At 50.9% G+C, this 15891-nt stretch overlaps 2 protein-coding genes across 3 annotated transcripts in view; one reads left to right on the forward strand and one right to left on the reverse strand.

Moving 5' to 3' along the window:
• The window catches only part of LOC116645800 (beta-galactosidase-1-like protein 2), a 54872-nt gene extending 46325 nt beyond the window's left edge, over positions 1 to 8547 (forward strand). Inside the window, exons 15-20 of the mRNA XM_032426212.1 lie at positions 1698 to 1769; positions 2054 to 2132; positions 4334 to 4421; positions 4718 to 4829; positions 5270 to 5386; positions 5664 to 8547. Of these exons, the coding sequence (XP_032282103.1) occupies positions 1698 to 1769; positions 2054 to 2132; positions 4334 to 4421; positions 4718 to 4829; positions 5270 to 5386; positions 5664 to 5750 (555 nt within the window). The 3' untranslated portion in view covers positions 5751 to 8547. The remainder of the gene's footprint in view (positions 1 to 1697; positions 1770 to 2053; positions 2133 to 4333; positions 4422 to 4717; positions 4830 to 5269; positions 5387 to 5663) is intronic.
• A 246-nt stretch (positions 8548 to 8793) lies between these two features.
• Positions 8794 to 15891, reverse strand: part of B3GAT1 (beta-1,3-glucuronyltransferase 1) — a 30777-nt gene continuing 23679 nt past the window's right edge. For both annotated transcript variants that reach the window (XM_032426138.1, XM_032426139.1), the window contains exons 4-7: positions 14345 to 14853; positions 13388 to 13684; positions 12529 to 12629; positions 8794 to 11223 (exon numbers count right to left, since the gene is read on the reverse strand). In XM_032426138.1, coding sequence (XP_032282029.1) covers positions 12543 to 12629; positions 13388 to 13684; positions 14345 to 14853 — 893 coding nt within the window. In that variant the 3' untranslated portion in view covers positions 8794 to 11223; positions 12529 to 12542. The remainder of the gene's footprint in view (positions 11224 to 12528; positions 12630 to 13387; positions 13685 to 14344; positions 14854 to 15891) is intronic.

Raw genomic sequence — 15891 nt, forward strand, 5'->3', positions numbered from 1 at the left:
TTTGTTCTTCCAAGCCATGAGCATGGAATGTTTTTCCATTTTTTTGTGTCTTCCTCAATTTCTTTCGTAAGTGTTCTATAGTTTTCAGAGTATAGATCCTGCATCTCTTTGGTTAGGTTTATTCCTAGATATCTTATTGTTTTTGGTGTAATTGTAAATGGGATCAATTCTTTGATTTCTCTTTCTTGTGCTTCATTGTTAGTATATAGAAATGCAACTGACTTCTGTGCATTTATTTTATATCCTGTCACTTTGCCGAATTCCTGTATCAGTTCTAGCAATTTTGGGGTGGAGTCTTTTGCGTTCTTTACATAGAATATCATGTCGTCTGTGAAGAGTGAAAGTTTGACTTCTTTGCCGATTTGGATGCCTTTTCTTTCTTTTTGGGTTGTCTGATTGCTGAGGCTAGGACTTCCAGTACTATGTTGAATAATAGTGGTGATAGTGGACATCCCTGTCATGTTCCTAACCTTAGGAGAAAAGCTCTCAGTTTTTCCCCATTGAGGATGATACTCACTGTGGGTTTTTCGTATATGGCTTTTTGATATTCGGTATGTTCCCTCTATCCCTACACTGTGGAGCGTTTTAATCAAGAAAGGATGCTTTATTTTGTCAAATGCTTTTTCTGCATCAGTTGAGAGGATCATATGATTGTTGTCCTTTCTTTTAGTAATGCTGTGTATCACATTGATTGATTTGTGGATGTTGAACCAACCTTGCAGCCCAGGAATAAATCCCACTTGGTCATGGTGAATAATCCTTTGAATATACTGTTGGATCCTATTAGCTAGTATCTTGGTGAAAATTTTTTTATCCATGTTCATCAGGGATATTGGTCTGTAATTTCCTTTTTTTGTGGGATCTTTGTCTGGTTTTGGAAACAAGGTAATGCTGGCCTCAGAGAATTGAGTCTGGAAGTTTTCATTCCATTTCTATTTTTGGAAGTTTCAGAAGAATAGGTATTAGTTCTCCTTTAAATGTTTGGTAGAATTCCACTGGGAAGCCATCCAGCCCTGGACTCTTGTTTGTTGGGAGATTTTTGATTACTGATTCAATATCTTTGCTGGTTATGGGTCTGTTCAGGTTTTCTATTTCTTCCTGTTTCAGTTTTGGTAGTTTATATGTTTCTAGGAATGCATCCATTTCTTCCAGATTCCTTAATTTGTTGGCATATAATTGCTCATAATATGTCTTAGAATTGTTTGTATTTCTTCAGTGTTGGTTGTGATCTTTTCTCTTTCATTCATGATTTTATTTATTTGGGTCCTTTCTCTTTTATTTTTGATAAATCTGGCTAGGGGTTTATTGATCTTACTGATTCTTTCAACAAACCAGCTCCTATTTTCCTTGATCTGTTCTACTATTTTTTTGATTTCTATACCATTGATTTGTGTTCTAATCTTGGGGCATCTTATTTCCTGTGACCTTGTGGTCATCAAGCCCTACCATATGCATCTGACTCTCTCTCCTCAGTGCTCACATACCTGCCTGTTACCAGTGTGTAGAAATGGCCCATCACCATCAGCTCTGCTGTCCTTTTCAGCTACAGTCATGGGCTTTCATTTTTCCTCTATGCCTGGCTAACCCCCACTTTCACTGCACACACATAATGTTACCCCTTTCTTCACTTATGAGAGATCCCTATTATGCCTCCCTCCTGTCGACCCATGGATGCTTTCTGTCTGTTCATTTGGCAGGTATTTGTGAATACAGTGTCTGTAGGATTCTTGGACTATGAAACGAAGAAGATTGTTATTCCCTTGATCCAGGTTTGTTATCCTGGGGAGCTGGGTGATGGCTAGCACCAAGCTGCTTCCCGAGCAGGTTTGGTGGGAGTCAAAGAGGAAGACCTGGAAGACAGGAAGCTCCTTAACCACAGAGCTGCTGATGGAAAGAGGGGCAAAACATTGCTATCTGATCAGTGGGTACTCTTTCACCCCTATTCTCAGAGTTCAGGGAAGAACTGGGGTTCCACAAAGAAACTCTGAGGTGCAGCTGTGATCTTATGGCTGGGGAATCAGGTGGTCATCATCGACCACTATGTTCCTGGCAGGGTTACACCAGGCTGAGGATCTTGGTGGAGAATCGCGGGCGAGTCAACTACGGGGATAACATTGATGACCAGCGCAAAGGTGGGTCATAGCATGTGCTGAGAGAAGAGCTTCTAGTGCTCAGCAATGCCTGGCTATTTTTTCTTCAAACCAGCGCACCAGCTGGTCATGGAGGCTGACTGTAGTGAGGTGGAGTCATGGTGGCCCATTGGAGGGAATTGGGTTGTGGGAACCCATTGAAGGGAGGTGGGTCATGGAGGCCCACTGGAGGGAGGTGGTTTGTGGAGGCCCATTGGAGGGAGGTGGGTAATGGAGGCCCACTGGAGAGTGGTGGATTGCAGAGGCCCATTGGAGGGAGCTAATTCATGGAAGCCTATTGAAGAGAGGTGGAAGTGGGCCTTCCTGAAAGGCCCATGTGGGTTCTGACCTCTTTCTTATGCATGTTGTCCACATGGCCATGGTGAACACACAGGGAACACTGAGCCAGCCTCTCCAGATCTCCCTGGGTTGTAGTCTGCTTTAGTAGGGGACTATCTGCTGGGGCTGGGCTGGGGGTGGTGAGGCTTAAGGAAGGGGATTCCCAGGAAGCCAAAAAGGGCATACATAGGACCCCTGCCTTCTTGGGTCTCCACACTGAAGTTTTCTTTTCTTTTCTTTTTTTTAGAGTTTTTATTTATTTATTTTAGAGGGGGAGAGAGAAAGAGAGCATGTACACATGTGAGTAGGGGGAGGGGCAGAAAGGGAGAGAATCTCGAGCAGACTATGCGCTGAGCATGGAGCCTGACACAGGGCTTGATCTCACAACCCTGAGATTATGACATGAGCCGAAACCAAGAGTTAGATACATAACTGACTGAGCCACCCCGGTGTCCCAGAATTTCTTTTCTTGATCCACTGTGGAAACGCACTGATGATCTCAGTTGTGGTGGGGAGGAAGAGGTAGTACCTGCAGTAAACCAAATGCTCTTGATGGAATGCTCCCCTAGGAATATCCCACTAACTCATTTTATTTTTCCTGGCCTTCTAAAACTTCTCTGCTTAAATTTGCCTCTTCCTTTTCATCTATCAAAATGTCGGTGATTTCATGTAAGTTATAACATAAGAATTCAGACAAATAAATCCTACTATGGTAAGGGATACTGGTGACCTCCCAACTCTCTCATGGGTGTTTGCCTTTGTAATGAGGAAATTTGTGCATCCCTTCCTTTCCTGGCTGGGAAATGCTGTAGCCCAGCCATTGGGGGTTTCTTGGGTCTTGGGGTTTGGCCCTCTCCAGATAGGCCTCATGGTAGCTTCTAGTACTGTCCAGGGTTATCTTCCTTTTCTCCTAAAGAATCTCCCAGTGTTCCTCTCTGGATATTGGCTTCTTCCCCTAGGAGCTCCATCTCCAGGCCCATCTTCACTTCCTTTGCTCTCTTGTGGGCAGGAAGGGATTGCCCGGCTCACCCCGTTCTCAGTCTTTGCCTCCCCAGGTTCCTGAGTAAGATGTGCCCTGGACTCTCACTGTGGAGTGCTTATTCCCTAGAACAGTTCAGTGTTTATAAGTCAAAGAGCTCCCCCCGCCCCACACCTGTACCTGTAATTTAAGAGTCTGTAGGCTCTATGAAACCTGTTTGCACTTCCCAGCCTATTCAGATTCCCTCTCTAGGAATTCAGCAGCTCCATGATTGTGAGGACCGTGGGAGCTGCTCCAGGACTAACATTGCTGGCCCCTTCCCCAAGGCACTAGCTAATCACTATGCAAGTCCGTGTGGGTCCTCAGACTTGGATACCCAAGTCATATTGCCATCTGTTCACAATTTAAATACTTAATATATCTTTATTCCTAGGTCATGTAGAAGATTTCTGGCTGAATTATTAGGTCTGTTCAGTCTGGGACCCTACTGAATCTGATCTTGAAGCTAAGTTAGAACTGCTGTGACCTCTTGATTATCTGCCCTTTGGGACTCATTTTAGGCCCCAAAATGGAGCTTCCCCTTCAGAGAAAGGCCAGAGATTGTTCTCACCCAATGACATTCTCAGCTCCCATTACCCTCAGATGTAGTCTTCTATGCAAATCCTAGGGAGGTCCTGGCAAACACTGCTGTTACTAATTCTTTTCTCCTTTGGGATTTCTAGAGAAGGTTTTATGCCATATGAAAAGCTCTGTAGGGAGTATATACTTCTGGAGGAATCCTCACTGAAACTTTTCAGAAATTCTCCATATATGTGCAGGGCCTTAGCTGGGTCAGCTCTGCCCCTGCCTCTGGCCTCATTCATGTTTCCTTGACTCCTTCCCACAGGTTTAATTGGAAATATCTATCTGAATGATTCTCCCCTGAAAAAATTCAGAATCTACAGCCTGGATATGAAAAAGAGCTTCTTTCAGAGGTGAGTCCCCACCGCATGAAGTGTTTGAACCCATGGATAAGGTGCAGTAAGAGGCTGGAAGGCCCAGAGAACTGCTCTGCCCTAGCCCCTCCCACTCTAGTGTAAACAGACCCAGAACCCAGAGAAACTTGCCCAAGGTAGGGGCAGTACCAGCACTAGAGACTAGGGAATTTCCATGATACCCTGGTTAACAGGTGGGGGTGGGTGAGGGTATTTGGAATGCCTTTGTAATTAGATTCAGGACAGGCACTGAGAAAGTGCCCTCCTTTCTTTCTTGTCTTCCATTCTGTTCATAGGTTCAGCGTCGACAAATGGAGCCCTATCCCTGAAGTACCTACGTTCCCTGCTTTCTTTTTGGGTGCCTTGTCTATTTCCCTTTCCCCTTTTGACACCTTCATGAAGCTGGAGGTTTGTAGTCCCCTCCCTGCCTGGGCTCTCCGGTCTTCCCTCAGAGAGCTCTGAGCCCAAGCCCTGTACCTGTCCTTGCTGGAGCCCTCTATACCACGTGCACCCAGAGATTCTCTGTTTTGCCCTGTCTGAAGGGCACCTGGGGCCTCCCTGGGGCCTCCCTGGGGTGGGGGAGTGGATTCAGATCAGAAGAACCACCTGGTGGTACTTCTCAGGGTCCAGGTCTGCTCTTGGGTACCTTGCTGGGGAGCTCAGAGCTAGTGGATTCAGGAGATAGAACACCCTTGTGTTAACCTCATGGCTGTTGAAATACTCATTCACACTGGTATCTTGGAAGCTGAGAGAAGCACTCATGGCATGTGTCTGTCTCTGTCTTCCCATGTGACTTTATATTTGGTGGCTGTCATGGTCAACTAATCCTTTTCCCACTCTGCTTAAAGGGCTGGGAGAAGGGGGTTGTATTCATCAATGGCCAAAACCTTGGACGCTACTGGAACATTGGACCCCAGGAGACCCTCTACCTCCCAGGTGCCTGGTTGGACCAAGGCATCAACCAGGTGGGAGCACTTGCAGCTTCTTCCCTCGACCCAGCCCTCCCTGGTATCACAATGTTTTCCTGGGGGCGGGGTTCAGGTAACAGTCTATTTAGGCTCATTACGGTAGGAGATGGGGCAGAAGGTTTAGCCAGCCCCTTCTGCATTCCTCCTTGGTGATGATGAGTTGTGGGTCCCTGTTCCTTCCAGTGTGGCTCTCAATCCCTTCCCCTAAGGCACCCTCATCTGGCTCCAAGACAAACCTTTGCTGCTGTCATACACCAGCCCTTCTCTCCCCCAGGTTATTGTTTTCGAGGAGAAGACGGCAGGCCCTGTGATACAGTTCACTGAAACGCCCCACCTAGGCAGGAGCCAGTACCTTGACTGAGCAGCACCGCCCCGCACCCCCTGGTGGCGGGAAGCAGGAGAGCACCACTGTCCCCCTCAGCTGACCAGAGCCGGGTGCTCTGCTCCCTCACACCCTCCCATGCAGGAGAGGTTCCTTAAGTAGCATCCTCAGGCAGCCATGTGGCTACAGCAAGGCCCACTCGTTCAGTTCAAGACCCTAAACTTGGAAGAACTGAAGAAGAAAAGTGGGATAGGAGGGTGGGGCCCCCTCCTTACCTAAGTGGCTTTTAAAAAAAAAAAAATTATTGTTATGTTAATCACCATACATCATTAGCTTTTGATGTCCTAAGTGGCTTCTTGACTGGGCTTTGTTGCTGGCACCTGTCCTACTTCCCTTGTCTTCTGGGAGAGGACAGAGGGATGCCTCTCTAGGGTAGGAATGTGTAATCAGATGTCCACGTGATGATGCCTGGGGCCCTCAGTTGGGCATAACTTCTAGACACAGGTTTGCCCCTATGATGTTCTCACCTGTGCTCAACCACGCCCCTCCTGGCCCCTTTTCATCTGAAATGGAAGGTTTGTCACCATTTGTAGAGGATAGGGAAGCGGGTGGGTGTCTCACCTGAATCATCTTTGTTCTTCTCAACCCTCCCCAAGCCTTCTCTGGGATTCTGGAAGAAACTCTGAGAGACACACACATTTTCTCCTTCTCATTTTCCACTCTAATTGCATCTGACAGGATGACAACCCAAGCTTAGGAGAAACAGAAATACTCAGCCACTTACTTTCCTGAATTAGAGAGTATTTCCAGTTTAACTCAATGAGAAGAAGCATCAGCTGAGGAGGGAATGCAGACCCTAGTAAGAACCACACCCTGGTCTGAAGGCCCAGCTCTGGGGGCACGGGCAGGTAGTCTCCCCGGAATGTTGGCGTAGCCACGGGGCCCACAGGCCTAGACCAGATCTTGCCTCCAGCTCAGTCTCTCTCCCTCAACTCCCTGTAACTTAAGCAGCAGGGAGGAGAAGCAGCCTTCCTTTGCAGTTGTCTATCCAAATTTGAGGCGCTTGTTCTAGGGATTGAATCCACTGGGTTAGCTCTGGTTCCCTGTCCTGAATTGCAATAAAGCAACAGAATTGAATCAAACCCTTTTTGGTGATACTTTCCTGGTCCCGTCTGTGCCCGTTTATCACAGGCAAAGGCATCGTGGGGTCGGGTACCCACTTAGCCCATCTGGCACTCAGAGTCTAGACAGACTTGACCCGGTTAGTGGATGATCCAGCCCCTGTCTCCTTACCACCTCCCTCCTGACCTTCATTCTGCCTGAAATGTCATCATGAATCGGCAGTGCCCTTGGGGAGGAGAAGTCCTATACAGATCCGTTCTGGTGCTGGTAGGCAGGTGGTAAGAATCTGCTGGACAGCCAGGAGCTCTCCATGTGAGGTAGCGGGTGAGTTTTCCTCACATGTAACATCTGGATTGTACTGCCACAAACTATCTTCAGTAGTAATCGAAGTTAGATAGCCAACACCTCCTCGGAACGGTGCCTGTGCCAGGAGCCCATAAAGACCTTTGGGGGATAGCAGGCCATGAGGCTCCCAGCAGCCCCATGGCTCCCATCTTGGGCCTGCCCAAGGAAGGGGGCGTTTGTAGTGTGTAGCCACTGGGCCCAAGAGCTGAGCCTGGGTCAAGGACAGACAGTTAGTTACAAGGGGCTGGGCCCAAGGGTCCACTAGGGGCAGAGAAATAGAGCTTATGAAAGTGAATTTCATGGACAAGGGCTGGGGAGCCAGATACAGGTAAAGTCCCCAGTCTTGCTCAAACTCATCTGCTGTTCCTGAATTGCCTTGGAATGGAAAGCACACAGCTAACACTCGGCTGAGACCAGGGCTTGGGCATGGCCGGCACTGGGGAGTGTGTCATTGCACCTTACTTTACACCTGAGCATAATTTTACAAAGGTGTACGTAAAAGTTGGCTTCTGTTGGAAAATGTGATAGGGAACTGGTGTTTAAATGTGATCCTTTTGTAAAGTGAAGAATCCCCTTGAATTGCTTTTATCCACATCTGTGCAGGGCTGCATTGGTCCTCTTGCACCAACTCACTGTTCTTGACCTTCTTATCTGCCAGCTGACCCTGCAGCTTCCGTCAAAGCCCCTTGGCAGAGCTCGTCTTCCAGAGTTTATTCATGGTTTGTCCAGACCTTCCTACTGGATGGCCTCATCACAGAGTCTTTAGAAGACTCCTCATAACCCTTACCTCTAAATGCTGAAGGTCTCCAGGCCTGCTCCTTGGGCCTTTTCTTCCCTCTGTCCACACTCACTGTGATGGGGGCCTCACTGACTGGGGGGTTTGTAAATAGCCTCAACATTCATGCTCTCTGATGTTTTTCTCCATCCAAGCTCCAGGCCCACTCACAGTCCACTCACCTTCTCTCCTGCGTGTGACACCAAACTCCGATGACTCCCCCGTGATCCTTCCTGCACTCCGCCCTGTAGCAGGAAATGGCAGTTCTATTCTGTGTCTCAGATTTGTTTTGGCTCCTCTCTTTCATATTGCATAGCCACTCCATCAGGTGATTCTCCTGGCTGTACCTCAGACACGTCCAGAACCTGACCACTTCTCTCTGCCCCAAGGTTTGCTCTTCTGACTCACTGTCCTCTCCTGCCTGGATCATGGCAGGAGCGGCCTCCCCTAGCCTACCCTGCCCTCTGTTTATCGTCAGCACAGGAAGGGGAGTGATTTCTTTACAGTCCAGTTAGATCGTGTTGGTCCTTTGCTCCAAACCCTCCAGTGGTTCCAATTCCCTTTTCCCTCGGGGGAGAAGCCGAAAGCTTTTCCCTGGTTCCCAGGGCCAACGTATTCTGCACCCTCCACCAACTGCATCCATCCCCCCTCCCATCCTACCCCCTCCCATCTTGCCAGTCACTTGCAGGCACACTGGCCTTTTTGCTGATCTTTAAACATGCTAAGTACTCTCTGCATGGGAGCGAGTTCTTTTCTGGAAAGCTCTGACCAAAGTAATTGCTGCACTACTCTGTCCCCTTATCAGGGAGGCTCTTCTTATGGCCCTAGGGCAGGGATCAGCTCCTCCTCAGCTCCACTCTGACACCCGCATCCAGCTTCATACTTCTCCTTAGACCAGATCGCATCTGAAATACTGTAGATTTGCCTAGTGTCCCTGTGTCTCGTTTCCCAAGGAGGGAAGCTCCATGAAGCCAGTGCTCTGGTTTTTCGCTGCTCTGTCCTCGCTCCTAGAATCATGCCTGCCAAGTAACTACTTGTTGGATGGTTAAAACAGTATATGAGAATAAGGCATGGCTACGGAGGGTTAGGGCTGTTAAAAACCATGTTTGACTTTTAATTTTGGAAACAAATTAAATACAGTTAAATTAAAACCGACCAGATGGTGCAGCTGCATGGGCTCTGTTCTCGGGGCTCTGAGCCCCCAGCCTCACTCCTTTGCGGTGGGGGGCAGGAACAGACTGGGTCTGGGAAACGACTTGTAGTCATGGACCCACCTCTGATTTGGAAAAAACTCATTCCCAACAAAGATGAAAGCTGCAGTCCACCAGGGTTATAATTATAAATAAATACACATGCAGCTAAGAGAGGCTATTAGGTGAAAACAACGGAAATAGCATCCGCCAAAAAAACAAAAACAAAAACAGAGAGAGGGAGGATATCCCATTTTGTTGTTCATTATCAATTTCCTGAAAAATGAGCCCTGGGTTTTTGGCTAAGAAGGTGGCCTAAGACCAGCCAGGCTGACCTGAGCATTCAGGGCTGGTTTTGGTGAGTGAGGCAGTGCCGTGCCTGGGCATAAATTCACTCGTTTGGGGGGTGCTCTGTGCACACCTCCTCCCTCCCCTCCCACGCCACCCCACTTGGTTCTGAGGGGTTGATTCCACAGCCACCATTGAAAGTGTAAGAGGCTGGGGAACGTCCTGCAAGGTGGCTCAGGGTTCTCAGGGATGCGATCCCGTCGGGTGGTTTCACGAATGCCGTGGGAAGTTAAATCCATTTCAAAATTGGCAGCCAATGCTATTTTTTTTGAATGTTAGGTTGCTGGACTGAATCCTACCCACCCACCCAGGAATGGGTTCTCAGCGGTCCTCAGACTGGTCCTGTGAGTTTAAACGGAGTGGGGGCTGTTAGCGTTAAAAAATAAACACCTCTTCAGTAGGCTCAGGCCTTTCCTTTTCCTCCACTTGGGAGGGAAATTGTGCTTCCAACTTTCAGGAGCATGAGTGAGAGAATCAGAAGAGGGCTGTCTCTGTCAGTGGCCTGTCCTGGTGCAGGGAGCAGTACATGCACACTGTTCTTTCTCTGGGGGGGCGGGGGGGGAGAGGGGACAAGCAGCAGGCTTGTTCCTCGTGCTCCCAACTCAGGGACAAGCGAGGTTTTCATTCCCATTTTATGTTTAAAATAGAATGATTTCCAAAGTAGTGTGTGCTCAGGTCTCCTTTCCCCTCAGGGTCCAAATGATCTCTGCCCCTTTTCCACAAATCCCTCTGTTAACCCAAAGCCCCCACCCCCCCCCCAACCAGGGGCAGAAAGGAGTATGGAACTGCCCCTGCCTCCCTCCTCTTTCCACCTTGCCCACCCAGGCTCACTTCAGCCCCTGAGGTCTGTGGTTCTCAAGAGCTCTGGAAAGAGGGCTCCTGGCCACCCCAGTCCCAGCCCAGGCAAAGGGCCCTGGGGCCCAGTGGGCAGGGGGGAGGCAGTGTGTAGACTGGGGCCTGCATGGTCTTATACCAGGTCAGTCCATGACCTGTGCTGGCTCGAGGGCCCACCTCCTTCTCTGTGCTGGAAGGAGCAGGTTTGAGGGATGTGTGGCCAGAGTAAGGGGCTCTACTCCTACCACAGCCTGGGGTATGGGGGAGCCTGATGGCAGGCCCAGGCTCCCCTCATGCAGGGTGGTCGCCTGTTGGGATCAAAGACAGCCTTATGCTCTGGAAATAGGAACCAGAGGAAAGCCAGAGAGGTATGTCTACTTGAGAACAGCTCTCTGAGGAGGGGAGGGGGTGTTCCTGATGCCTGGGCAGGGGGCTGCTCTCTGGTCTTCAGAATTCCCTGGCCGGATGGCCTGTGCGGTCATGCTGGGCCCCAGGAGCAGGGAGCCAGGGAAGGCCACACTGCACTGGACATCCGGGGTCTTTTCACCTCTCTCCCAGCCTGGCATCACTCCAGGGCTTCGGTGCCCACTGCGTCTGCTCCCGCAGGCCCTGTCAGCGCGGGAAGCTCTGGGGAGGCATGCTGGGGCACCGGCTTGCTGGCTGGCATGGCTCGACTAGCAGCTGGGCCCCTGGTCGTGCTGGATGGAAGAGAACAACAGGTCTGGGATTTCTGTGCTTTAGGTTCTCCGTCCTTTGTCCTGGCATCAAGCTGGGCTCTCTCTGAAGCCCTCAGAATAGAAAGGAGGATGATGGTGATTCCTTAGGAGTTTGCCTCGGAGGGACCATCAGCCATGGGAAGAGGATGGAAGGCCAGGAACAGAGTCTGAGAAGGAGGCTCCTGTGAAGGGGAGAGGAGGAATATGGGTGAGGCATGAAGAGGGGAGGCAGGTGAGGGGCAGCCAGTCTGGCCAAACTGCCCAATCCTGAGCCCCCATCAGAGTTCACCCAGGAGCTCTGCAGAGCCCAACCCCTAGGGTCCTCTGTGGATCCCTAATTGCGAGGCGGCTGGGTTCTTCCAGTGACCAGGTGAGGAGGCAGGGAACGGGGCTCAGTACTGGTGCATTTTCAGCAGCACTGGTCAAGCTGATTTTTTGGTTCAGGGCACAAAGCAGGCCGACTGACACCCTGTGGTCTCCTGTGGGCAGGGCAGTGGCAAACACGATAGGGACGCTGAAGCTTAACTCTGGGGCCGGAGCACAGATATGTATTCCACTGTCTGAGCTCCCACCTCTGTGACGACATCCTAGAAAAGCCCATAGACAATTCCTGACTTGGAAAACCAGCTGGCACAATTCACTTCATTTAGCTTTTCTGAACACCATTTCTTTACCTCTAAAATGTAGATAGGTCCTGTGGCCTACTTCAATAGAAAGTTTTATTTAGTTATTTATTTTTTATTATGTTATGTTAATCACCATACAGTACGTCATTAGTTTTTGATGTAGTGATCCATGATTCATTGTTTGCGTATGAATCATGGAACACTACAAAAGTTTTAAAGACTCAATTAAAAATAGCAACACTTATATAAGACTCCTTGTGTACCAAAGATTGTTCCTGGTCCCCCCAACAGCCTGTTTTACAGACCAAGAAACTGAGACCTAGAGGAAGAAAGTAAAGTCAAAGGGTGAAAAGTGGTAGGCCTGGAGGCTGAACTAGGCTCTGGGGTCCGTGCTTTCACCCCTGCACTACACGGTTACAACTAAGAGACACATGGACGTGCCTGATGAGATAGAAGCAGTGAGTGAGGGGTCCCTGTCACAGCAGCATGGCGGACGACCACAGGGGAAGACAGAGCCTAGGAGAAAGCGTGCACATGGCAATGTCTTCCAACAGGACCGGTGTCATGGCCAAGATAATAGCAGTAATGACAGGAGGTTGTCATGAGGCCATGTCTAGAAGGTGAGGCCTTCAAAGTTGCTGGTGGCAGAAGGACCCAGCTGTGTGGGGCAAGTTGGCTCCCGGTAACTTCCAGGTGGCACAATGGGACGGGGACTTCAGCTATGCCCTTTCCGCTCTTGCCCCCCTTTGCCCTGACCTCCCACAATTAAAAGCCAAGAGGAAAAGCCTCGGCAGATTTATTCTGCATCCCAACCTGATGTGCCCTTGCCTCGTGTGTGGTTTACCCTCATCCCTGCCATACCTGTATCCTGGAGCTCAGATCTCCACAGTGGGGTCAGTGAAGCCTTTCTTCCCCTCATTCACCAGCACCGGCTTCTCCGTCCGTGTGTGCCAGACCAGGATCTGTGTGTCCAGAGACATGAAACAACATGGGGCAGGCCCCCCTGACCTCAGCCTGCCACCTCCCTGTTCACTCCCACGCTCCGCAAGTACTTTTCCTGCCCCTCCTGTTCTGTCCTTGTTCCATCAAGATTTTCTCCATTGTTCTTTATTTTTACCTACCCCCCCTCATTCTTGCTGTTTATACATAAATGATGCATTCAAAATATCTGTTGGAAACAAAAAGTGCGTAGCTACAAAAGATAGACAAGTCAGTTCCAAGATCTCCTCTTGCTTTTCGTCTTCCCCTGTTTCTTCATAGGTCTCTCTAGAGAGGGAGGAATTTTCAGGAGGCTTTGGCTCAGCCAAGTGATAGTTCAGGCCCTAGCTGGAGAAATCCAAACTAGAAGCAGTGTGTGTGTCCACGTGCATGCATGCATGTGTGCGCCCGGGTGTGTGTGCATGCACCCAGGCAAGCATGTGTTTGTACATACGTGAACACTTGTCTGGCAGGGCGGTCGTGGAGCCTAGCTCTTTTGAGGTTTGGGAGGGAAGGCAACCCTTGGCCCTGCTCACTGACCACCACCCTCTGTATTTCCCTGCTTGACTTTAGTGTGATGGCCTCTGACAGGATAAGCTACCTTCCTGAGGAAGGCATGGCTCTAGGCTGGTCCTTTGCAGGGCTGTTTTGAGGTCTTTATTTCCTTCCCTCTGATCTGTAGGAGGGTTTGGATGGGCTGGAAAAAGCTTGCATTATAGCTGTCAGTTCTGGGAGGGTTTACCTTGGTGCAGTTCGCTGCCTTGGGCTCCAGGTCATTGAGGGTAACAAGTTCTCGGAGGAGGCTGCTTTCCTGGTAGCCTCCTTTCACGCCACGCAGCTTGAAGTAGGCCTGGCTACGCTGTAGAATGAGCCTCAGGTTGACAGCAAATCCAGCCATGTCTATTGCAAATGGTCGGTGCGGGTCGAACACTGTCTTCCAGCCGACCACCTTCCCTGCCCCGTTGACCCGTGGGGCCTCGTACCGAAGGCCACCAACGAAGGCAACGGGCCACACAGACACCCTCCTGGTGCTGCGCATCTACAAGAGGGGATCCAGAGTCAGGACACGTGGGACTGCTGATGGGGAATGGAGCCTGGCCCCAGAGAAGGGGAAATCGATGAGCTCTATGCAGACAGGCCATCTGAAGCCGTACCAGGGGATCCAGCCCAGCCCTGTCTCCAGATGCATTCTCCATGGTGGGCATCTACAGGGTAACCTGCCTCACTGTGGACAAGGCCTGACCTCTCACCCAGCTGACATGCTGCTTCTCCACAAGACTTGGCAGCCCAGCTTTCTCTCCTGCAAAACCTCCATCTTCCTAATTTAGAGTCTAAAATGACTCCTTCCCCTGCCCCAGACTCCCATGACTCACAAACCCCAAGAACAAACTGTTCCACATAGAATCTAGACCCCCTCGAGGCCTTCGCTGAGACAATGCCTCTAAGGCAAAGACTTTGGTCTAAGAGCTCCACCACCCACTTTCTTCCCTTTAACCAGGGATGACTGCTGAAACTTGCAGCGAGTTTTTTCCATCCCTTTCCTGGCTCCCTGCAGTCTACACTGACCCCAGTTGGCACCCGCCCCCCCCCCCACCCCAACCCTATGGTTTCTCTATGTGCCCATTCCAAGGGGCCCCACACCAGAGGCCCTGCGCCGGCATCCTCCCGCCCCTTCCCCGCCTTCTGCCTGGTCCCACACCTCCTCAAAGAGCTCCAGACTGTAGGTGTTGTCGTCGTCGGCGAAGTACACGACGCCGGGTTGGCTGGAGTTGCGCGGGAAAGTCTCGCGCAGCCAGCGAAGGGCCAGGTTGCGCTGCATGGTGCCCCGCGGGATGCGCGGGTCGCGGGCGTCGCCGCGCAGCTTGTAGTTGCGGGGCGTCTCCACGTGCAGATGCGTGTAGTTGAGGCCGGTGTCGCGCAGCAGGCGCGCGGTGAGCGGCGTCCGGCGCGGTGCGTCCTCCACCACCAGCCAGTGCAGGTTGGGCACGTGCAGCAGCGTGTTGGCCATGCGCGTCAGCTCGGCCTTCTGCACCGGGCGGCTGTAGGTGGGCGTCACCACGTGGATGGTGGGCAGCGTGTCCGACCACGGCGGGGGCCGCGTGTACACGTACTCCGTGCGCACCACCTCCACGATGTCGCGGTCCGACATGCAGTACTCCCTGGGGTCGGCGCCCGGGGGCGCATCGCGCCGGGGGTCGCTGCCGTCATCTGTGGGGTTGGGAGACACACGGTGTGGGGACCGGCCGCGCAGGCCCGGCTCTGGCCTCAGGTACTGGGCCGGAGGCCGCCCACCCTGCTAAGACGAACCTCTCTGCTCCTTCTGCAGGATTGTCATGGGAAACCTGCCTGGGGCTCTAAGCTTGTAAGCTCACCCAGAAAGCTGCATCTCTGGAATGCTCTCGGGCATTTTCCTAGTTCTGACTCCCGAAATTACACAGAAATAACCTCTCCCTCCTTCTCACATTTGACAGCTCTGTAGCTATTTGAGTGTGGCTGGCCAAGTTCCAAGGCTGCCTTCTCACTTCCTAAATGTGTTGGGTTTTATATGACAAAGTGTCCTGACGCTTCCCACCCTAGAGCCCTCCCCATCTGCCTGCACTTGCCACCCCCGCGGCCCCGCCCAGGACTGGGGTTGCCCAGCACCACAGCGCTGCCACCCGTACTGGTGTAGATGCCACAGGGCCCGAGCGCAGTGTTGGGGCTTTCTTAGACGCGGCACACTGTGCACCCCACGAGCCTGAGGGTGGCTCAGCCCGATTTTTCACAAGTTTCTACTTAAGTGGGGCCTCTCCCTTCCTGGTCTTAGGAGTCTTGGTGCAGAATTTCATACTTAATTATCACGTTTTCTTCCAGGGTCATGCCTATAGTTGTCAAGATAATTTTGAATCCTGAACCTGTTGTTTGTACTTTTAGATGTTCTTAAATTTTAGCCTACACAAGAAGACAGAGCGGGAACCTGTTTTAGCTCTTCTGTTGCTTCGATGTCATCTCCTGATCTGTACTTTTGGACTCCTCCAGCCATCTGGGAGACTAACTCGACCACTGACCCCAACTGTGCTAACATCCAGCTAGTGTTTATGCATTACTCCCCAAGACACCATGAGGGACGGTGTGTGGGACATTGTGGAGTTCTGGCCTCTGGTGAAACACTCACAGTCCTGGGGAACCCATTCCTCCTTGAGGGCAACCTGTTTCGGTTGGGGCAGCTCTAACCAAGCTTTTTCTAGATCCTGGACATTTTTCTCA

This window comes from Phoca vitulina, unplaced genomic scaffold (assembly GCF_004348235.1).
Source record: "Phoca vitulina isolate PV1807 unplaced genomic scaffold, GSC_HSeal_1.0 scaffold34, whole genome shotgun sequence".
Classification (NCBI taxonomy): domain Eukaryota; kingdom Metazoa; phylum Chordata; class Mammalia; order Carnivora; family Phocidae; genus Phoca; species Phoca vitulina.